The 22,643-nt window shown below is 53.5% G+C and overlaps 8 protein-coding genes across 8 annotated transcripts; 5 read left to right on the top strand and 3 right to left on the bottom strand.

Annotated features, from left to right (window-relative positions):
- Positions 1 to 86: 86 nt before the first annotated feature.
- Positions 87 to 1,883, top strand: J4E87_000975 (uncharacterized protein; the record flags this gene model as incomplete). Its single annotated transcript, XM_049372625.1, has 2 exons — positions 87 to 721; positions 851 to 1,883. 2 exons carry the CDS (start codon positions 87 to 89, stop codon positions 1,881 to 1,883), a joined length of 1,668 nt encoding a protein of 555 aa, XP_049237283.1.
- Positions 1,884 to 2,261: 378 nt separating this feature from the next.
- On the top strand, positions 2,262 to 7,871 carry J4E87_000974 (uncharacterized protein; the record flags this gene model as incomplete). The annotated part of the gene is made up of 8 exons (XM_049372624.1): positions 2,262 to 2,269; positions 2,473 to 3,812; positions 3,975 to 4,084; positions 4,432 to 5,049; positions 5,835 to 6,480; positions 6,533 to 6,662; positions 6,766 to 7,284; positions 7,331 to 7,871. 8 exons carry the CDS (start codon positions 2,262 to 2,264, stop codon positions 7,869 to 7,871), a joined length of 3,912 nt encoding a protein of 1,303 aa, XP_049237282.1.
- Positions 7,872 to 7,934: 63 nt separating this feature from the next.
- On the bottom strand, positions 7,935 to 9,252 carry J4E87_000973 (uncharacterized protein; the record flags this gene model as incomplete). The annotated part of the gene is made up of 2 exons (XM_049372623.1): positions 7,935 to 8,885; positions 8,944 to 9,252. The coding sequence occupies 2 exons, from the start codon at positions 9,250 to 9,252 to the stop codon at positions 7,935 to 7,937; spliced, it is 1,260 nt and encodes a 419-aa protein (XP_049237281.1).
- A 373-nt stretch (positions 9,253 to 9,625) lies between these two features.
- Positions 9,626 to 11,104, top strand: BNA52 (Kynureninase 2; the record flags this gene model as incomplete). Its single annotated transcript, XM_049372622.1, has 1 exon — positions 9,626 to 11,104. One exon carries the CDS (start codon positions 9,626 to 9,628, stop codon positions 11,102 to 11,104), a length of 1,479 nt encoding a protein of 492 aa, XP_049237280.1.
- A 546-nt stretch (positions 11,105 to 11,650) lies between these two features.
- J4E87_000971 (uncharacterized protein) lies at positions 11,651 to 12,631 on the top strand (the record flags this gene model as incomplete). Its single annotated transcript, XM_049372621.1, has 4 exons — positions 11,651 to 11,694; positions 11,763 to 11,889; positions 11,945 to 12,072; positions 12,205 to 12,631. The coding sequence occupies 4 exons, from the start codon at positions 11,651 to 11,653 to the stop codon at positions 12,629 to 12,631; spliced, it is 726 nt and encodes a 241-aa protein (XP_049237279.1).
- Positions 12,632 to 13,091: 460 nt separating this feature from the next.
- On the top strand, positions 13,092 to 14,018 carry J4E87_000970 (uncharacterized protein; the record flags this gene model as incomplete). The annotated part of the gene is made up of 3 exons (XM_049372620.1): positions 13,092 to 13,135; positions 13,185 to 13,311; positions 13,383 to 14,018. 3 exons carry the CDS (start codon positions 13,092 to 13,094, stop codon positions 14,016 to 14,018), a joined length of 807 nt encoding a protein of 268 aa, XP_049237278.1.
- A 593-nt stretch (positions 14,019 to 14,611) lies between these two features.
- Positions 14,612 to 15,171, bottom strand: J4E87_000969 (uncharacterized protein; the record flags this gene model as incomplete). The annotated part of the gene is made up of 5 exons (XM_049372619.1): positions 14,612 to 14,638; positions 14,680 to 14,916; positions 14,978 to 14,989; positions 15,052 to 15,107; positions 15,165 to 15,171. 5 exons carry the CDS (start codon positions 15,169 to 15,171, stop codon positions 14,612 to 14,614), a joined length of 339 nt encoding a protein of 112 aa, XP_049237277.1.
- Positions 15,172 to 16,283: 1,112 nt separating this feature from the next.
- On the bottom strand, positions 16,284 to 22,363 carry J4E87_000968 (uncharacterized protein; the record flags this gene model as incomplete). Its single annotated transcript, XM_049372618.1, has 3 exons — positions 16,284 to 16,547; positions 16,595 to 16,708; positions 16,757 to 22,363. 3 exons carry the CDS (start codon positions 22,361 to 22,363, stop codon positions 16,284 to 16,286), a joined length of 5,985 nt encoding a protein of 1,994 aa, XP_049237276.1.
- Between the last annotated feature and the right edge of the window lie 280 nt (positions 22,364 to 22,643).

Genomic DNA, 22,643 nt, shown 5'->3' with positions numbered 1-22,643 from the left:
GGAAGCTTTTATCCCGACACTTGACCTATTCCGACTCCTAGCGCTGACACTACGCCCTACATGACCGACACGGCCAGCAATCTCGAATGTCCATCTCTAACCTCATATTTTTCGACGAAATCGCCTCAAGGCACGACATCATGAGCGACGAACCTGTAGAACTCACCAACCTTGGAGCGTCCAAGGTTGACACCCCACCAGAGGATGCTACACCACGCGTTCAATACCCGCGTGGTATCCGCTTGGCTTTGATAACTGTCGGCCTCGCTCTCTCCATCTTTCTCGCTGCTTTGGATTCAACAATCATCGCTACCGCAATCCCGAGCATCACCACGCAATTCCGTAGCATCAGCAGCCTGGCCTGGTATGGCTCGTCCTACGCAATTACCAACACCGCATTTCAATCTGCGTGGGGCAAAGCCTACCAGTACTTCAGCCTCAAAGCCACCTTCATGTCTGCAATTGCAGTGTTTGAGATCGGTAATGTAATATGCGCAACTGCACCAACAAGCGAGGTTTTGATCTTCGGGAGGATCGTGTCTGGCATGGGCGGTGGCGGAGTGATGACGGGTGCGTTCATCATCGTCGCAATGACAGCTGGACCGCAATACAGGGCCGCCTATATGGGCGTGTTTGGCGTGACTTTTGGATCTGCAAGCGTCGTGGGACCATTGTTGGGTGGCGTTCTGACAGACGGCCCTGGATGGCGATATTGCTTTTGGTACGTGAACCCCGATCTGTGTTTTGGCTGCTTTACCGTCTACAACACACTCTCCACCAAATGTTTTGCGCGTGGATGGAAACCACGCAGGCATTATAAAGTCAAGGTCGGTGTGCTGACACTACACAGGATCAGCCTACCGATTGGTTTCGCTGCTGCGCTCACGATGTTCCTCTGTTTCCATGACCCTGGCAAGCCCAAGGATGTACCTCTCCGCGAGAAGCTCCTGAATTTGGACCTTAACGGCGCCATCTTGCTATCCGGATGCTTCTCTTGCTTCATCCTAGCCACGCACTGGATCGGCATCATGCCTCCGACTAGTGCTCGTATCATTGGCAGCTTTATCGGTTTCGTGGGCCTTTTCATCTGCTTCGCGATCAACGAACGCTACATGGGGAGCTGCGCGATGGTACAAGCTCGCGTGTTCAAGAACAAACTGGTCTTCGCCAATCTGCTATATGCATCCTTCATTGCGGGCGCCTTCTTTCCGCTCATGTATACACTGCCAATCCAGTTCCAATCTGTCAACAACAACACGGCTTCGCAGAGTGGACTCCGACTTATTCCACTCGTCATGGGCGTCTCACTCTTCACTATGATATCTAACGGAACCCTCACCTTCTGGCGCCACTATAAGCCCTTCTTCTTTGTCGGCGCAATCTTGGCCGTAGCTGGAAACATAAAGATACACTCCTTGGATGCCAGCACACCAACTAGAGACTGGGTCGGCTTCGAGCTTTTGACAGCCACGGGAGTCGGCCTCGCTCTTCAGATCCCGATGATTGCCAATCAGGCTCTCGTTTCTGCAGACGACCTAGCCGCTGTAACATCGATGTCGCTCTTCATGGAAAATACTGGTACTGTATTCTCCGTAGCATCGAGTGAAGCGGCATTCACGAACGGACTGCTTTCAAGCCTCGCCCGCAACCTGCCCGAACTGGACGCGAAGGAGATAATGGATGCTGGCGCGACGCAGATCCGCGGGCTGTTCTCAGGTCATGAGCTTGATCAGGTATTGAGAGGGTATCTGGATGGCTGTAAGACCAGCCATGTCATTCCCGTAACCTGTGGCGCAGTCTGTGCGGCAATCAGTTTGTCCAACGCTGTGCCGGCGACCTTACAAGGGATAAAGAAGCGGCTTGGGAAAAGCCATGATCGATGATTACTGAGATGATATGGAAAAGGAAGCTTCAACACATTGACGATGTTTCAACAGGAAGACCAGGACTCAACGGTCCGGAGTTAGTGGAGCTCAAAGCCCGCGCCGCGATACGACGTGTTGTCACGCCTCACACGGTCTCTTGACAGAGCCCAGCGTGGAAAACAGAAACCGGCAGTTGCACCGTGCTGATGTGCTGCAGTGCATTGATCGTCCCTGGCCGGCTGCCGGTGCAATAGCGGCGGGACGCGTTCCGCTCAAACTATATTAATGATATGCAACGATAGCCTATCGGTACATCAGGCGCTCAAAGAGTTTCGCGTTGTTGCTCGATGACTTTCACGTTGTTCGCGAGTCGTGAAGTAATCCACGTCGGATGAGATGTGCGCGTGGATGAAGCACGCGTGACGTAGCATAAGCTGCTAACGGAATCGGGCATAGCGTTCCCATCACGAGCCATCTACGCCCGTGCGCAGCGGCGACTCAGCCATCGCCGCGCTTATCATAACAGTCCCGTCTCTCTCGCCCTGTTGTCTCTTCTGCAATGTCCACAAATCATGCCATCAAACTCGACTCTTAATCATCGGAGCAGGCCCTCTACCATTCTCTTCGCCTTTGGCGTCTTCGCGCAGGTCGCGTTGCTTGCCTGCATCTTCTGGACTTACACTAGCTATGGCAACCCCCGTGAGCCGACCGCCTTAGCGGAAACCACAACTAAGACATCATCAAGACCAAGCGGCTTCACTCTGCGCCACCTTTTGGATCACGGCGCTGGACAACCTGGGCCACGAGCACGAAGATTCGATGTGACTCCAGAGCGGTTTGCCGTTGCTGGTATCGACTCCCGCATCGGGCCCTTCACTATCAAGTCGGCACCAGTCAAGATAGAAAGGCCCGCGTTACGTGGCTACGATGCACAGATCCCCATGTCGCCCATGTGGATCGCCGAGGATATTCCGGGTCCGGATGTCACGGACAAGAACACCGTTATCAGTTTCGCAAACATGTCCGAAGATGCTTACAAAATCGGCCCTGACGACGCAGGATGGATGGACGTCGATGGGCATTACAACTCGTCGGTCCCTTTTGGCTGGGATGACAGTGGCATCCGAGGCCATGTGTTCAGCGACGACACTAACTCCACCATCATTCTGGCGGTAAAGGGAACGACGGTAGCCATGTTCGAAGGCGACGGAACGTCCGTGCACGACAAAGAGAACGACAACCTGTACGGCTCTTGCTGTTGCGGCCAGGGCGGCACATATCTTTGGCGCAAGGTATGCGACTGCCAGACTGGCACCTACAGCTGCGACGAGCAATGCGTCAAGAACGAGTTACGGAAGCCGAACAGGTACTATGCCGCAACTGTCGAGCTGTATCAGGAGGTTGTCAAAATCTATCCGGATGCACACATCATGACGACAGGGCACAGTCTAGGAGGCGTCCTCGCTTCTCTGATCGGCCTGCAGCACGGTATCCCCGCGGTGACGTTTGAAGCATACCCACAAGCCTTAGCAGCTAAGCGCTTAGGACTACCAGCTGCTGGTGACGTTGCTCCACTCAGGAAGAATACAGGTGGCTTCCATTTCGGGCACACCGCTGACCCCGTGTACATGGGAACTTGCAACGGTGCGACGAGTTTCTGCTCTATTGGCGGATACGCCTTTGAGACCCTTTGCCATACCGGAAAGAAGTGCGCATACGACGTGGTCAAAGACTGGGGTTGGAGGCAGAACACACAGACACACAGCCTTAGATACGCCATTGACAACGTGTACATGAAGTACGACGAGGCAGCAAAATGCCAAGAAGAGGATGTTGGTTGTGTCGATTGCTACCTATGGAAGTTCGAGAACGGGACGAAAACCACGACAACGAGTACTTCTACAACACCAACAAGTACCACATCATCGAGGACGCGGACGGAGACATGTAAGACGCCTGGGTGGTGGGGATGTCGTGATGAGACTACTACGATGGTATCAACTACATCGTCCAGCGTATCAAGTACTGCAACTAGCACAAGTACAAGTACCTGTCAAACAGTGAGTTCCAGAACCTCAAAACAGTGCGAACATGACTAACTCCTTGAAGCCCGGATGGTTCGGCTGCAAAGACAAGACGACAGCTACCGGTCCTATTACGTCTGCTACGACCACTACTACATCAGCTGCACCGACAACTACTTGCACCTCGAAGGGCTGGTTTGGCAGGTGTTACGATGACGTTCCAGCGACAACCACTCCAGCCATGCAAGCTCATGCCTACTGGCGGAATGCGGCGACTGCGACACAGACGGCGCCTTAGACTTTCAGAATCTTGCATATGCTATATGGGTATCTTTCAGTAGCATGATATACCCATTTAGAATTACCAATCAATCGTCTTCGTTGCTTCTTATCATCACGCGAAGAAATGTTGCTGCATGATTCCGCCATCTGGTGGTGGCGCGAAGGATCAGTTACGTTTAGGCTAAACCCGATTTACTTGAGCCATTCCTCGCATCTCTAGGCAGCCATCAACGAGTGTGTTAAAAACAAAACGCATGCAGCACAAATTGGCCATCAAACAAGCTCTCTCTGCTGTGAACACAATGCTTGACTTTGACTTCCACCTCACAACACCTCGTCTCTTCATATCCCACCTTAACCCTGAGGACGATGCTCATTGCGATTTCGCATACGAGCTAGTGTTTAGCCCAGGTCCCGCTGAGCAGAAGCCCGCAGTCGATGCGGAAAAGACAGAGATCACACCCCCTCGCGATGTTGGGAAGAACTTCATCGCGAAGGATATTGAGAGGATGGAGCAAACAGGCTATGGTCGCTACCTGGTCTCGCTCAGACAAAACTCAGCTTTGAACATCAATTCACCGCACGAAGACGAAAACGTCCCTTTCTCGAAGAGACGACTAACGCCAATCGGCATCGTGTCAATGCAACTCGCGCGCTTCCCGTCCGAACCGTCCGCACCAACGATCCCAGATGTCGGGTTCACTTTCCGCCCCCGGTACCTTGGAAACGGGTACGCTACTGAAGCTGCAGCGGGCTTGATGGAGTACTACACAGACGAGAAAGGACTCAAGGAGTTTTGCGGTTTTTGCAAACCGGAGAATACAGCAAGCGCAAATGTTCTGAAGAGGTTGGGGTTCGAGGAGAGGGGTCTAAGGGAGGTAGATGGTGTTGTTGACGGGGAGATATTGAGCGCGTTGGTCTGGACAATTGGCGTTGGGCATGAGAAGGGCGCGCTTGAGAAGCGAGGCTTGCAACGCGTTGAGAAGCGTTCATGGAAGTGGTGGCGTTGAAGCTATTGGGCAGGTGTATACATGACATGTCCCTTCGCTAGACGATTAGCTCAGAAGACACTACTATACAGCATGCCCAACACAATCGCGATCATGCGCAGGTGTAGAAGAATTGTCCGATGAACGCGGTGCCGGACAGATGATCGGAAAGAGTCCGCGCGATGACGTCTGTGCTTCGGCCCAAGTCTTAGCGCAGTACAAGCCCGTCTTCAGCCGAAGCTCGCATCCGTCCGACGCTTCAGCTTCGTCGGATGTTCCGTCGAGTGTTTCCTTTCACCTCAGGGTGCAGCCGCGCGCTCTGGTAGCCGATTGCTAACTATTCGCACTTAGCTGACGCGACATTATTCCACGAGATGTCAACACCGGATGCACTGGCAACGACGCGTCCGGAGAAACGGCGCAGACTTGAGCGCGTCGCAGCGGCCTGCGATCTGTGCAAGAAAAGAAAGGTAAAGTGCGACGGTGAGCAACCATGCGCCTATTGCACTCGGAAGGATCGTGCGGCTACTTGCACGTTCAGCGGCCCTCATGCACGCCCACAAGCGCATTCTGCCGGCCACACTCCCCTTCACGGTGTTCGTTCCGACGATATCCACCGTCATCACCCCCGTTCAACTGGCCATACACCTCATAATCGCGATCGAGATGAACAGGACGATGCTGTGCGACAAAGACTTGATCGCGAAGCTGCCGAGGATGGAACATCACTCTCACCAACATTGAGCAGAGATGATCAACAAGGCGATACAGTGGTGCCTCTTGAGGGTCGCATCCTCCGTGACGCCCAGGGAAAGTCTATATTCATTGGCGACTGCGCCCCGCTATCTTTTCTGCAGACAGTCAGGCATCTCATCACATCCGAGGTGGACCCAAGAGCTACTGTTCAAGCTACACGCGACCCCATCATTGAGATCGCTCGGCCTGATTCAGCGGATCAACATTCATGTCCTCCTATTGATGTGCATCAGGTCGACGCACTAGTCAACGAGTTCATGGCTGCAAGTAGTGGCCTCGTTCAGCTCTTCCAACGAGAGGATCTTGCTCCCGAACTGAAAGCATGGGCAGGCAGCAGGAATTCGAGTTCAGACGATGCTGCAGCTGCCGTCTTCTATCTGGTCCTTGCGATCGGCGCCCAAGAGCGATTAGAGGAAAAGGCAGAAGCCTGGTTCAATACTGCTCGGGATGTGCTTTTGAAGCATATGTGCAGCAGCATGAACGTCTCTACTGTTCAAGGCTTTGCCCTCGTAGCCATCTACATGCTCCGAGCGTCTCAGCCGAATGGAGCCTACTTATACTTCTGTATGCGAAATGAGAAAGAACTGGCAGTACATAATACGCTAACTTGTTTCAGCCCTGGCTGCGCGTGCCGCATATGCAATCGGCATACACCGAACGGAAGTGAACGCATCCTTTGGCGAAACCATCAAGCTGGTGCGAGACCGGATTTGGAAGAGCATTCGCGTCACCGACCAGTTGATAAGGTAAGATACAACTACAGATGTCCTCAACCAAAGTCTCACACGTTGCGGAGTCTGCACAGCTTCACTCTGGTAGTATATGCTGATCCTCTGCTTCCCCATGTAGCAACGCATTAGGCCGACCTCCGTCCACATCAGATGTCGATTGCACCGTCAAATACAACACTTTTGAAGACAACACCGAAACCGATGATGCCAATATACTGGATGCCAGCGTCCAGATCTTCATGATTATTGAGCGTGTCGTCGTTGAAGTGTACTCTCGCAAACGCATATCATTACGCATTGCAGACTATGTTTCGCGACAGTTGAAGAGCTGGGCGTCCAAATGGCTGCAGAAATTATCTCATCTTACGACCAGACCTCATTCTCGAGAAGCCGTAGTGGGTGCTTGCTCCACACTCTGCTCCTATTACTACGGCATCATGCTACTTACCCGACCTTTCCTCATCTACGAGTTATATGAGTACATGGGCGCTCCTCTAAAGAGCGGAGGCTCACAAGCTGATCACCAAGAGAAGCGCAAGTACGCAGATGCTGCACTTGATGCCGCGTCGACGTTAGTGGATACTCTGCTAGTCGTGACGATTACAAAGCAGTTGCCTCGTAAGATGCCACTGATAGTGTAAGTAAAGCTATCTTGCCCTATTGAGTAGGCTAACAGGTATCAGATCCTGGCTCTTTACGGCTACACTTGTTCTTGCTGTCGGCATTCTTGGGGACTCGGGACTTATGTTAGTGGACAGCTGCAAAGATGCAATCACTTGCATGGACTACTTTGGTCAAGTCGACCCTCATGCCCGGCAATACTCACAGGTCGCGCAATCGCTGCTCAAGATTACCACTGCACATGCCAAGAAGAGAGAGCTGCATCTGCGCCGTAAAAGGAAGCAAGCATCGTCGGAATTGTTTGGCCTATTGCCTGGAGAGTCAACTAACATCGCGGCCCAAGTGGATGAATGCGACGCACAGCTCGGCCACGGGTCGCTGGTCTCCCGAGACTCCGTTCAGCGCCACGTGTCTTCCGCAGCGCCACTCGATTGGACTATATACGATGCCGACTTCTTTGCCATGCCATGGCCGAGTGAGAACGATCAGGGTCTCCAGGATTTCTTGCAGCCGGGCACTCACAACCTTGATGGCGTATCCGTGGCTGACATACCGCTTTTTCCCATCCACGACCAGCAGATGGGCGGTAACTTCTTCCCGTAAGTTCGAGATGGATGGGATGGCGTCACGAGTGGGTTTCTTCTTCAAATTCTCTCCCAAGACACTTCAATGCACGACTTTTGTTTCACTAGTCTCGTCTCTCGATGTTCTCAGAAACGGTATCAGCTTGGTGCCTCCAGTTCCGACCAACTCTTGCGTCTTCGGCTTTTCGGCCGCCAACTCCGTCGAGGCGGAAGCTATATCTCGTCTCTTGGGACCGGTAGTGGGTTTTCCCATTCGGCTCGGTATGATGATGTACCTGGTCACCAAGGCGATGTGTTTGTCGCGGAAGCCGCTGAGCGCCGCGACGGCTTCGTTGAATGCGGTCAGAAGCTCAGTGTTGTCTGCATGACTATCGACGTAGCTTCGAATATTTGCGATTGCTTGGACATCGTCAAGAAAGCGGGCATGGGGCCCGGGCATGTACCCACGCATCTCTGCGTGAAAGCCGCCGCTTCTCGAATGGTCGACAGAGAGAACCGCATCGAAGAATTGTAGCAGCGAAGACTGGCCGTTGGAACCACCACGATAAGCGCGCCATGTGCCTTTTCCGTTACCTTCGTCGTAGAAAACGCCGTTTGGTAGACCGGCACTCGCCATGTTCATGCTCCCAGCCAGGAAAGGTCGGATGGTGTGGTAGAACATCTGCGGGTCACACCGCTCATCCATGCGTTCCAAGAGCTGGCCAATGCGCTGCATTCCCTGTCGGAAGTATTGCAGGGCGTGTATGATCGTTGTGGCATCATCAGTCTCGACAGCTTCAATAGCACCAAGCATGGCCTCGATCAACGGGCCTGCTCTTGCTTCCATGGCATTCGAAATAATGAAGAACCACGACTCATCATCGGTTCCCGTCGCTGTGTGTAGTGCAACCATGTTCTCCGGTTGCGTCAAGTCGGCGTCTTCGTTGAGTGGTGTCCAGTTCCATAAGTTCAGAGCTGCATATGTGGCCACTGGATGCACCTCAAGATAGTCGGCAGTCTGAAGGAACGACACAGTGATCGCTGGGGGTAGTCGCTAGCTTCCTTGTTAGTGACTGGAGACTTTAAGGTACTGCGATTTCATGCTGACATACCTCTGATGGCTCGGGACCTGCCCATATGTAGCCCTGGGCTATGACAGCGAGCATCGAGTGTGCTCTCTGCCATTCTGCCTCACTGGAGAGATGCGACGTATCGAGAACGGGCAATTCGTCAACCCATTGCCGTATTTGTTGTGTCTCTATGAGGGTTGGAAGTTGCTCAACGATCTTCTCCCATGGTTGATAGTAGGTATGCGGTAAGCGTCTTAGTGGTGGCTCGGCAGGTAAGAACCCGTTCTTTGAGATGCCGTAATTAGGGAGTGCATCGGGTGATGGGAGGACGGGAATCTTGTGAGGACTCATTGCGGCGGAAAAGGTAGCGACGGTAAGGTTGCACAGTAATATCGGAAGGGTACGTCCTTCCTTGTAGCGGCGAACTCCTGCTTTATTGCGCTGAAGAGCGAGGTCCACACTCAACCCACGGTCGCGTTCCGATAGTCTTCCGAGCTCGGAATGACGGAAGCGTTGTCGGATGAGAGTCCGATACCCCAATGAAGAAGGTGCAAGCTTAGTTTGATGCAAGCCTCAAGCCTCTTGCTTGGAGACGTAATGGCCAGATCGTGATGCATATATAGTCTGACGCCGTCTTCTCAGTATCATTATCACATTCATACATCACATTGCATCTCGTTGGTTCCCCAAGACATACCCTAACCGACAGCACATCATTATCACCATGGACGCACCTGCCGCAATCCAACAGCTTCGCCAAGGGCAAAAGCCACAGTGGCCAACAAACGCCGAATCAGCGGACTTTGCGCATTCCCTCGATCAAAGTGCAGACATTCCCAAGACGTTCCGACCCGAGTTTGTTGTTCCCAGCAAAGCGCAGCTAAAGCGGAAAACCCTGAACGATGACGCACAAACCGCCAACCCTGCATCAACACCAGACGACGAGGCCATCTACTTCTGCGGTAACTCTTTGGGACTGCAACCGAAAGCTGTTGGCGAACACTTGAACGCGTACCTTAAGACATGGGGATCAATCGCTGTTGGCGGTCATTTCACCGCCCTCGAGGACTCGCCGCTCACACCCTACCAGGACATGGCTGCTGGGTGCTCGAAGAAGATGGCTGACATCGTCGGCGCATCCCCTTCAGAAATCGTTGCCATGAACACATTGACCATCAACCTGCATCTGATGATGGCTGCATTCTACAAGCCAACAGAGAAGAAGCACAAGATTATGTGCGAGTGGCGGCCTTTCCCCAGCGACTGGTATGCGATCGAGTCGCAAATAGAATGGCACGGTCTCGACCCCAAGAAGTCTATGCTACTGGTCGAGCCGGACGACGGATACATCATGACCACCAAGAACATCCTCAAGCTCATTGACGAGAATGTCGATGAGCTGGCTCTCATCATGCTGCCCGGTATCCAGTACTACAGCGGCCAATTACTCGACATCCCCACCATCACCGCACACGCACGCAAGCACAACATCACCATCGGATGGGATCTAGCGCACGCCGCAGGCAACGCCGAGCTGAAGCTACACGACTGGGATGTCGACTTCGCATGCTGGTGCACGTACAAGTACATGAATGCCGGTGCCGGTTCCATCGCCGGTGCTTTCATCCACGAGAAGCATGGCAACAACGACCACTACAAGGGACTGAAGGGCTGGTACGGCCACGACAAGTCATCGCGCTTCCTTATGGACAACAAGTTCGTTCCTACACCCGGCGCGCAAGGCTTCCAATGCTCTAATCCATCGATCGTCGACCTTACATGCTTAGCCGGCTCGCTAAGTGTCTTCGAGAAGACATCCATGGCCGACCTACGATCACGATCTCTGCTCCTCACTGCATACGCTGAGCACCTGCTTTCCCAGATAGCTGCGCGCAACATCAAGGATGGCAAATTCCCCTTCGAGATCATCACACCCACAGACCCTCGCTTCCGCGGCGCTCAACTGAGTGTGCTGCTGCCAGAGGATGTTTTCGATGATGCGAGCGCGGCGCTAGTGGAGAATGGTGTTGTTTGCGACAAGAGGAAACCAGGCATCATTCGTGTCGCACCAGTACCAATGTACAACACTTTCAGTGATGTTTGGCGGTTTATGCAGATCTTTGAGGAGGCGATACGGGAAAAGGGTCAAGGGCAGGCTCAGGAGCAGCAATTGCAAGGGACGGCGGTTGAGGCGAGGTTGTAGAACAGTAATGACTTGTTAGATGTTCCTTTAGCAGCGTGAGACGTTAATTTACATAATCACTGTATTCATGCTCCATTGCCATTGAACTATCCACGTGCCATCTATAAACCAATTTGCTGAATACTCGAAGTTGGTATCTGTAACATCAAAATGCGTTCAGAACTGGTCTGAGATCTTCCCCAAAGTGACCGCAAGTGTCTCTCGGTATTCATCACCAAAGGATTTTCCACTCATCCTCTGGGCTTTGCGTTGGTAGTCTTCTGGCGAGGTACTTTGGGGTGTGTGCATTGGTAGGCTGGTAAGTCGACAACGGTGGTTTCAAAGTTTGCCACGATTCGTCGGAACGGTCATCGCCATACTCAACCACGGTAGCCAAGACTTTTTATCCGTCTCTCACTTGCGCGTTACCCTCACTCACTTCTACCTCGTACTTGGACCGTAGCGGAGTAGAGTCGCGCTAGCGGTAAGACTACCTAGGCACATAATTCAACACTGCCACCCAGTTTCTCTCCACACTCACCATCACGACCACGACCACAGTCGAAAATGGCGGCTGCTGCTCAGCAACACGCTCTAGCCTCACTCAAAGGGTAAGCTTGATTGTGCCAGCTTCTTGTTCTCCCAAATTATCATCGCAGTGACACTGACCACATTACAGCTTACTCGAATCCGGCGCATACTCCGATCTTACCATTAGCTGCAACGGCGATGCCTACAAAGTCCACAAGAACATCGTTTGTGACAAGGTCGACTTCTTCACACGGGCCCTCCGGTTTGGCGGGAAAGTGAGTTGCCTCACGATGACGACGATTGTGCACCATGGACTGACCGCCAGCGAAGGAATCTCAGAATGATGCTATCGATCTCCCGGAAGACGACCCCGCCATTGTTAGGCGCTTGATCCAGTACCTATACGAAGCCGAATATACGCCGCTGCTATCTGATGTAGCCTCTACGGGATCTGCTCGGTTCACGAACAAGACAGATCGCCCCAAATTTCACGCGAACGGAGATGCATTTCATTATCGCTTTCCCCATACATGCTCGGTCTTTCCGCTCTATGGAACATGCAATGATCCCATGGTTTGTCCACATCACAGGTGCCATTACAACGAAGCCGGTTATTTTCTGGGAGCCGGAACTGGGTGCTGTGCCCATTTCACCTGCGACAAATGCGAGGTGGACACAGCAGTACTTCCTTCGTTAAACGGCAGAGAATACCAACTTCTTCTCCACGTCAAGATGTACGAGATTGCAGACAAGTATGAGGTGAGAGGTCTCAAGGATCTGGCTCGTGAGAAGTTCCAGAGGTCCTGCAAGCAATTCTGGGATAGTGACGTCTTCGCGGTGGCAGCGCATCACGTCTTCTCCTCAACGCCCGACTCCGACAAGGGCTTACGCGATCTAGTCAGCTTGACAATTAGCAAACACATGTGCTTGATGGATAAGCCGGAGATCGAGGCTCTACTCACTGAGTTCAACGGGTTGGCGTTCGGTCTCCTCAAGTTGACAAGGAAGAGGGGTTGAGTGATTGGCGTGAGCTCAATCATGAGAGACTTCGAGAGTGAATATGAATGCACAAATGTGGTAGGACAAGAATCTACGAGAAGCAGAAGCATCATGGAGAAACGGTCGAATCAGAAATGGGCATTCGAACCAATTTGGAAACATGCGCAAAAGCTCTTGAGTACGGGATGAGATCATCATCAGGTCAAATAACAGCCATTTCATCTACTTCCTCTGCTTCGTGCGGTGCCATTTGTCATGTCCTTCTCATATACCGCTGATGCTGACTGATCAGTTCAGTGATACGTATATGCATATGCATATGCTTAATGAGACTGTCGACATCGGTTCACATTCACTTCAAGATAGAAAAAAGACTCGGAGGAAAGTCGCGCCGATTACGAAGTTGCTGAGAAAACTCACCCTCTACCTCTGTGGACTCCTCTCTCACCCAACAGTACAATCGTGTTCAACGCAAAAGATGGCAGAAGCTTCGCAAAAGCAGTTGATCACAACTCTCAAGAAGTAAGTGACCTTACACAAAAAGATCCACACACAAACTGACAGTCCTCAGTCTGCTCGTCACAGGCGCTTCGTCCGACTTCACTGTCACCTGCGGTCCTGATACCTACAAAGTCCACAAGAACATTGTGTGTTCTCGTGCGGAGTTCTTCGCTCGTGCTCTGCGATTCGGTGGGAAGGTACGTTTCTAACTTCTCCAGTGACGACGAGGTTCGATCGTGAAACGGCCTGCTTGTTAACACAATTGTAGGAAGCAATTGAGAACACTGTTGATCTTCCCGAGGAAGAACCCGCCATCATCAAGCTGCTGTTCCAATGGATCTACGAGGGCGATTATGAACCAACTGCAGATCAGGCACCTGCAGATCAGGAGCCAGTCTGGCCTTCGACCGAGTGTGAAGCAAAGTTTCCACATAGATGTTGCAATGGCTGGGGTTCATGCCAAACCACGGTCTGCACTCACCACACCTGCGGAACTGACTGCGATCGCGACTGCAATTCCTTCACTTGCCGCTCCTGCGAACCTGGCGCAGAAGCCAGCGAAGAAGAGAAGGAGCTTCTCATCCACGCCCAAATGTACGAAATTGCCGATAAGTACGATATCCCCGGCCTCAAAGACCTCGTCAAGGTAAAGTTTCGTCTCGCTTGTAAGCTGTCGTGGAACACTCTCGCCTTCGGCAACGCAGCTCACTATGCCTTCTCTACCACTCCTGATCACGACAAGGGCCTGCGGGACATCGTCACCGACACTATCGCTGCGCATATGAAGGCACTCTTGAAACTGCCGGAGATTGGGGCTTTGTTAATCGAGTTCAATGGTCTAGCCTATGATCTGCTCAAGACTCGGGTGTATCCGGAACTTCAGCAGCATGAGGCAAGGTGGTAGAATAGTAGAATGGACGCCGGGTTTGTTCTGTGAGAGCAAGGAAGATACGAAAGTATAATCTGGACCCCGTATGGAAAAGATGATGACAGCCGAAAAGGTTTGGCTATTGGGTGTCTGGAAGATAATCAAATGGGAACAGTCTGATACTAGACTCCGCGCTGTTGTTTTGCTGTGATGTCAATGATTTACTAAAGCAAATGCTAGTGAGATGGACGTGCAGTTGAGATCAAAGCACAGTAAAAACATAATGTGTACTAAGACGCTTTGTTATGCAACGTGGCTCAAGAGTATACCTCTACCAAATCTACCGCATAGTCCTCATCCCATGCACATGTATCGTTCCATCATCCCGCTGAAGCACATTCATTCCTCATCGCTCCGTCTACTGCAACCTCACCTCCCCCTCCCCCGTCTTAATCCCAAACTTACTCAACCGAATCCTCGGCACAACCCCCACAAGCACCAACACACTAGCAACAATAACAGCCCAATGCTGCACATGCGCCAAGTTCAAATTATACGTCGTCCACGTCGCCGCGCAAATCGTCGCAAGCCCCAGCACCGCAATAACATACCCAGCCATGCGATGATACTTATAAATACTCTTCGCGTTCTCCACGCTACCATAAAGCTGCGGCACATAATACTGCGTGAACCCCACAATCGCCTGGATGTACACAAGGATATAAAAGGTGAGGCCCAGGCGCGCGTGCGCGGATTCAAAGTGTTCGTGGCCGGGGCCGGCTTTGTTCATTTCGATGACGATGAGGCCGGCGGTGAGGGCGGAGGCGCCGAGCGCGTGGAAGAGGAAGTGGGCGAGGGTGCCGGAGCGCTTTTGTTCGGGGGTGTGGGTCGGTTGGAGGACGAGGGCTGCTTGGATGGCTAGGAGGAAGCCGGCCTAGGGGGTATCAATGATACGGTTGGCGAGAGGGGGTGATTAGGGTGGTGTTGTGGCTTACGGAGTTGAGGAGCTGCGTGGTTGGGTTGGTTAGTTGGTGGTGGGCGAGGTTTGGGGCGTGGGGATGGGGCTTACTGGGTGGGCGGAGAAGAAGATGAGTTTGTTGGAGAAGATGGCTCCCCAGATGATGGCTGCGAGCTTTTGACGCGTTAGTATGGGCGTGGTAGTCGGGGTGTTGAGGTGCTTACGATCCATATTCCTGCTTGCGCGATTGGAGCGGTGCCTGAGTCTATTAGAAACCTTCCTTACAGCGTATGCTTGACAGCACATACCGATCCACAGGTTATGGTAGAGAGGCTGCCCATGCATCTGGCTCGCATCTCCTCTTCTGCCTAGAAGCGGCTCTTGTTCACTCTGTCCGCGCGCCGCGGCGGCATTTGGTGGAATTCCCGTCGCAGAAGCCATGCTGTGATGTAGAAACTCAAACGCGATGCTATGAATAGCCTGAGACTCTAGAGAAGATCGAAGGATATAGTGTCAGCCTGCGACAGGTGTCTGAGGGGTGCGCTTCGGACTTTAGGCGATGAGGAAGCTCCGGCAGACAATGACGACAACACGAACCCCTGTTCGTATCCACCAATTAGCGCGATGCGGATGTCAGATGCATCCAACTCCGGCCAATCAGCGCCGAGATGACTAAAGCGTGGAGAAAGTGGTGATGTTTGCATTGCGGGTTTTGGGGGGTGGAGAAGGCGTTCTTGACGCGAGATGCATGTCTAGCGCGTCCACAACGGTCGCGTGAGACATCTTCATCGCACCACCAGACGCAAATGAGGAAGCTGAGCATCGGGTTTGGTGGTTTGAATATGTTCTCGTCTCCGTTACATCGTTGCTATTGTACAAGTTCGCGCTCATCCATAGCGCTGCGTCAGCATAGTCATCCCCGCTGCGTGTTGAGGTATCAAGTCCATGTATAATATCCCCCCTCTTTCTATCCCAAGGCAGAGTTTGCTGCCATAATGCCGCCTAATGAACCATGCCACGGGGAATCATCCTCCACCAGCTGCGTTCGCTCCAAAGTAACAATACGCCGTCAAATGCTCATGCATTCGCCTTGAAAACATTACATCCATTAACAATCCAACTGCATAACCAGACTAAGGATATGAGATGCGAGAAGCATCCCATGTAACAACCAGCGCCTCTAGTGCGATGGTAGTAACGTGGACCACTGTCATGTTCGGTGTGCCTAGTAGCACGTCCAGTGGCTCCCCAACTGCGCCGTTCGCTGATGCAGGTAGGAGCAAAATCGAGTACCGTGCCTCGATACAATGTGTACGTGTGCGTAAAGGTAAAGTCACCCACTCTCACTTCTTCTTCATGAGAGCAGGCTGTTTCGAAGGGTCGGCCGGATCCAGGAACTTGGTCATGGCAAGAGAGAGTTCTTTGAACTCCACCGGCTTCGTGACGTAAGAGTTGAAGCCTGCTTCCACGCACTTTGCGTAAACATCACCGAGGACGTTCGCAGAGAGCGCGATGATAGGGTGGCGGCGGTAGCTATGCTTCTTCTCCCACCGCCGTATTTCTTTGCAAGCTTGGTACCCGTCTTTGTTGGGCATGTGTAGATCACACTGGACGACGTTAGTACTGTCCGAAAGAAACAGACGTTGCTACTTACGAGGATGATCGAGTAATAGCCGGGTGGCTTTGCAAAGACGGTCTCGGTGGCTTGAACACCATCCTGTACCGTCTCTGTTTCAATGTCGATCCTGGCAAGGAATTTCAAGATGACCTGAAGACTATTAGTATGCGAAAAAAGTTACATGTAGAGGCCACTAACCGTTTGGTTGATCTTGTTGTCTTCGACCAGCAAGACCTTGTGGTTCTTGCCACCCACGCGGCGCTTGAGTTCTTCAAAGACGAGCTTTTGGCTGACAACGACCTGCTGTGCGCTGTCTTGATTGCGATCCGTGCTAGACTCACGCTCCTTCTGTGGGTCGAAGATGATGGCAAACTTCGAAGGTTTAAGAGGCCGGTAGATGAACTGGAGGCGTCGATCCATGTGAAGCTGCTCGTAGTCGTAGACCGGTGCTTCTTTGATCAGCTCCTTCTTCTGTGACGGATCCGAGACTACGACAACAGATGTGTTGCCGTACGCCATGGAGCTGAAGATCTGGTCCACGATGGCGTGCACCTCGGCAGTGTCGTGCAGCACTAGAACAACATGGGTGAATAGCACGGGATTGTCGCCACCCATCATCTTCTGCGCCTCGATGACGCTAGCTTGACCCGTCACTTGATGAGGTATCCCTTGAGGAAGCGTGTTCCTGATGTGTCGGATCGTAGCTTCCCTACTATGCTCCAGTGGGCACACCACCAGTATAGAATACATGGGAGGTTGTAGAGCACTGCCAAGCGGTGACAGACTACGATGAGGTGAAGACGCACGGAGCGTCTTGTCCGAATTGATGGAGGTGGAAGAGTCGGGCTTGGGGGCTTCCTCGCTATCGGTTCTTTTGGGTGGCAGAGCTAGTTTAATATCCGCGTCTGAAGCTGGGCTGGCTTCCTGCAGGTACGAAGACGCAGAAGATCTTTCCGAACGCAAGCTCGACTGTCCAGTAAGAGCGGCACTTGTCAAAGAGTGATCCGAGCTACCAGAGGAGAGGGACGGAGAGTCGCGCGAACGCTCAGAGGCTGAGAGACTAGATGCAGGCGACCTGACAGGTTCGCTCTTGTCGGAGGAGACGCTTGATACGCGCTTGATCGGTGCTTGGCTAGGATTTTGTGACTGAACAAATTTCTGAAGAGCCGAGGGCTGGGGTAGTGGAGGCACTGCTGGCACTGCGAGCGGCGTCTCAAAAGCTGGCGTGCCTGGTGTCGACACCTGCGGCCTGGGGAAGTCGTCGGCGGTGGGAAGCCCAAACTTGATCGTGAAGAAGAAAGTCGAACCCTTGCCTGGCGCACTTCGTGCGTCCATTCTACCTCCATGTAGCTCGACGAACTGCATAGAGATAGCCAAGCCGAGTCCTGTTCCGCCATGTTGCCGGGTGCTGCTGGCGTCAATTTGGCTGAATCGCTTGAACAGGTACTTGGCCTCAGCATCTGTGAAGCCTTGACCGGTGTCAACCACTTCGAACCGAACCATGGTCTCGTTGTCTCGCAGGGGCCGAGATCGATCGGGTGGTTGCAATCTGCATCGGATAAAGATTTCTCCTCGCTCGGTGAACTTGATTGCATTCCCAACCACATTGAGAAGAACTTGGCGAATGCGGAACTTGTCACCCTTGACCTCTGCTGGCACACCTTCGTCCACAAGGTAGTTGAGTTCAAGGCCTTTCTGTATGGCTAAGCCCATATTCAAGTCATTGACCTCTTCAAGAAGCGACGGCAGATGGAGCCATTCCATAGACAGCTTGATCATACCGGCTTCGACCTTTGACAGATCGAGAATGTCGTTGATGAGGTTCAGCAGACTGTCGGTACTAGCTTTTATGATGTTGACATGCTCCAACTGCTCAGAGTTGAGCGTGCTGTCAAGCAGGAAGTTGACCATGCCGGAGATACCGTTCAGAGGAGTACGGATCTCATGGGACATGTTACTGAGGAACTTGGACTTTGCATCCATGGTTTCCTTCAACGTCTGCTCGAGCAGCTTGTGGTCATTGATGTCGGTAGCTGTGCCATACCAGGTCTCTTCATCGCCGTCTTCAGAGAGTGAATTCTCTAACAAGATCCTGACCAGATGCCACCTGTAGTCACCGTCTTTGTTGCGAAGTCGCACTTCGGTGGAATACGATGCCCGTCCATCTGCATCCTTTGCAACCCTGAGAATACCAGTGCTTGCTAGTTTGGACAACTTGGCCTGAGGCATGTCCATGCGGTCTGGTACTGATCCACCTGGGCTGGTGATTGTTCGCTCAGTCTCCGATGAAGCGTCCGATGAGTTTGAGTCGGTTCTACCGTGATCTGCTGGCATTGAAGTAGGCACATTGGCGACTCCGTGTTCATCTAACTCGGGAAGCTTGCACTTGACAACGTCATCAGGGTGCACATGCTCCAAGAAGCCGTTGCCCAGGGCATGAATCTCACTCTGGCCAGAGAAAGAAATCCATTGGGAATTGCAGAACGTTAAACCTCTGCGATCGGACACGACAAACACAATCTGCGGGCTCGAGTTCGCCAGCGCGCGGTATTTGGCTTCCGACGCGGCCGTCTCCTGTTGTCGAGCAGAATTGAGTTCAGCAATATGCTGTTCGTGGAAATCCATGTTGGTACCGATCCAGTGAACAATCTGCTGGCGCTTGTTCTTGAGTGGGGCGACACGAACGTAGAACCATCGGTAGTGGTGATCGAACCTTTGCAATCTCACTTTCTTCTGCAATTGCTGACCAGTGCGTAGCGATCTGCTCCACTCCTCCAGATACGAATCGCGATCCTCTGGGTGAATTGAATCCCATGGGTCTTGCAACACCTGCCGTTGATCCTGGCCTCTATATATCAGGAATTTGGAGTTGACCCAAGTAATTGCTCCGGTATTGGGAGCGGCGGTGAAGATCTGCACCGGTAATGAGTCGGTGATTGTCCGGAGTAGACTTTCTGAAGGAGGTGGCATGTCAGACGTTTCGGTGATGGACGGTCTCCTCACATGACCATGCGGGGCCTGAGGCTTCCCACCGGGTGTTGTCGCCGATTGCAAGGACTGGAATGACGAGCTGAAGTCTGCACCGTATGAGTGCAAGAACGAATGGCCTCTGTTGGAGTTGCTCTGCATCTGGGCGCGACGCGTGCTCAACGACTCGTCTGGCTTATCGCTACGTGCCTTGGAAGCATCGTCATTGGCCTGTTCAGCTACTGGGTTTACAGTCACTCGCTTTGCAGGACGCTTGTCTGTCTTGCGGGCAGCTTGTTCATGAGGCGTCGAAGTTGGGGCGTTCAACGTTTTGCCATATTGTTTTCTCGCATCGAAGTAGCTTTCAACCGCTTCGCTACCTGCAAGTTGGCCAGGGGTACCGCCCACGGAGTGTCTGCTCGAGAATCCGACGGAAGAAGTGTCCCAGCCAGGTGTTCCGGCGATGGAGTCTCCGGGACTGTGCTTGGATCGACCCGAGTAGTCGGAAGGACTAGTAACACTGCCCGCTGCTGAGTTGGTGATGTCTTCCAGATCAAGGTGGAGCAGATCGTCGAGGCTATCGGAATCCGAGGGGAGGCTAATGCCGCCAGAAGTGCCAGCTGTCATGCGCCGCTGTCGGACCGACGCGACTTGAGCTTGAGCGTTGGTGAAGTGCCAAGCATTGGAGAATGACGTAGCAAGGTGAGGGCCAAGGTGCTTCAATGAGTTGGTAAGGTTCCGCGGATATGGCACGATGGGCGACAGTATGGAAAGAATCGCAATGGGCGCTTTCCGCACAAAGCCCTCCTTGTTCAGCGACGTTGACATGGATTGTTCGGACTGTCTCCGCGTCATTGACGGCGTTTGATTTGGCGTGGAGGTTGCTGGAGACGCCATGATCTGAGAGAGAATGGGATGCACCAGAGGTATGTGTGTAACTGTACTGGCTTTGTCAACGCCAATGGCCTCAACCATGCCAAATTGCGTGTAGTCTTGAGGTGAACGCGACGGGTTGAATGTCTCCTCGTCGACATTGCCTGTAGCGAAGAAGGGATTGGCATCAGCATCATTCTGGATAGCCGGGGACGGGGCGGGCGACTGTGCCCATGGTGAGCTTGGGTACTGTTCGTACTCTTCATAGCGTTGCGGCAGGCGGGGATCATTCGTAGCCAGATTGGCACGGCCACGAGCGGCGGCCGCTTTGTGAGCTTCTTGTGCAGCAGCACTACCCTGTATCGCAGAAGGTTTATTCTGTTCCGATTTGTCTTTACCCAAGTCCTCTTTAGATGTCGAATGCGAAGTCGAGTAATCTCTAGTCAGAGTGACCAAGCGCCCTCTCTCCAAGACACGGTTAACACCGGTGTTGTCGATGAGGGCATCTGGCTCGTGATCGAGAGCACGCAGTACATGGTACACAGCGCTGGGCGGCGAAGGCTCGCCCACACTGGAGAATTCTGGGTCGCTAAAGGTAGGTCCACCTGTTGGTGTCGAGCCAGCGAATGCGGGAGAGGCGCCATCAAAGGAAGCCTGTGAGACCTGCCTTAGCGGATGCTCTGGCCTGGCAGCCATATGGGGTGCGTGGCTGGCAGACCTCATTGGACCTCTTGGCCGGTTGAGCGACGCCGGTGTGGGCGTATCTGGACCGGCGCTGGACTTCTGGCGTTCGTGGCCCGCGAAGGAGTGATGCGAGAATAGCTTTGGTCTGCGTTCCGGGATCGTGGTGGAAGGAGGCATGTCGGCATGTTCATAGTCGCGTGAGCTTGGGTTCTCTTCCGACTGGAAATGGCTTGCTGCTTCCTGGTAGGTGGCTGCATGCGGGCTTCCCTCGTTCCCCATGGCAGTAAAACTAGTCTTCTGGCCCCATGGCACGTTCTCGATATCAGACGCATCCGCTGGTACTGCCAAGGTGGCTCTTTCCGCTCCATAGTGGTCGCGCATGATGGACGTTACCGCCGTCCACCAAGCAGCGAGGCCGGGCTCAGCACCCAGGCGCAGTACGATGTCGTAAAGATTGGGACTCGGGAATCGCGGGTCTTCTGCATCCGGGCTCTGGTAGTTTCTTCCTCCGGGGGCGAAGGGCGTGCTTGATGCGGCGGGGGTGCTGCTCTCGGAGGCGATGCGCTCTTGCGGGGTTGCGTACTCTCGCGACTGCCCCGCTGCTACCGTGGGCGACAGGCTGGTGAAGGGCATGTGGAATGCCGAGGCCCATCGTGGCGTGTTTGGGACTGAAGGGAAGGGGTAGGATGGCGTTCGAACGGCATGGGTGGCGGCGGGCGTCGGTGGCATGCTGCCGCGAATGGTCCTCGCAGACTCGGTCGATTCGGTCGACGTGGTGAGGCCCGTAGGGAGCGGCGGGTTCGGGCTCGGGGTTGGACTGATAAAGGCGCCCTCGAGGGTGGGCGAGATGCCGGGCATGGGTTCCTCCTTGATGGGCGATATGCGGCGAGAGCCCAGCGCGACAGCGGAATTGTTGGACGAGCTCCGCATGCGCGCCCGCTGCTGTTGCTGCAGCATCTTCAGCTGCAGGCCGCGCAGGCGTTCCACCTCCATCTCGTCGGGCGAGGCCTCGCTCAGTGGCGCTTCTTCCGCGGCCAGCTCGTCGGCACCAGCGCCTTCGTCCTCGTCGCCCGGCTGGCTCTCTGCCTCGCTCAGTTCGCTGTCGGTGGCGGCATCGTCGCGGGGTCTGCTCGGGTTCCGGGTTCCGGGCGAGGGCTGCGACGTTTGCGACTGATATGTCTTCGCGTCGCTGGCGGCCAGTCTCTGCAGTGGCGGGCGCGTCGTGGGTGGCGGCGCAGTCTCTCTCTTGGGATTAGGAGAGGGTGACGGGGCCTTTGTCATTATTGCATTCCCCAGTCTCCCACGTAACGCGCAAGTGGTGTCGTGATGGGGTCGAGGCAACGGCGGGCATAGATGGGATGGTGAGCTATGACGTCGCGGAGTGTGCTCCTGGCAAGAATGGACGGTGAAGCGGCCTCAGCACATGGACAGGTCAACAACACGACTTAATGGCCACCAGTGGTTTTCGCACTGTCAGACTGCCAGCAGAGGCCGAATCCCACCGGAGCGCAGAGACAAGCTGGGAGTGCTTGGTGAGTAAGAATCAGGTGGTGGGCTCATG

The sequence above is a fragment of the Alternaria ethzedia genome, assembly GCF_023757985.1.
Source record: "Alternaria ethzedia strain BMP 0044 chromosome Unknown scaffold_2, whole genome shotgun sequence".
Classification (NCBI taxonomy): Eukaryota; Fungi; Ascomycota; class Dothideomycetes; order Pleosporales; family Pleosporaceae; genus Alternaria; species Alternaria ethzedia.
The sequence above is the reverse complement of the archived record's forward strand: the minus strand, read 5'-3'. Positions and strand labels throughout refer to the sequence as shown.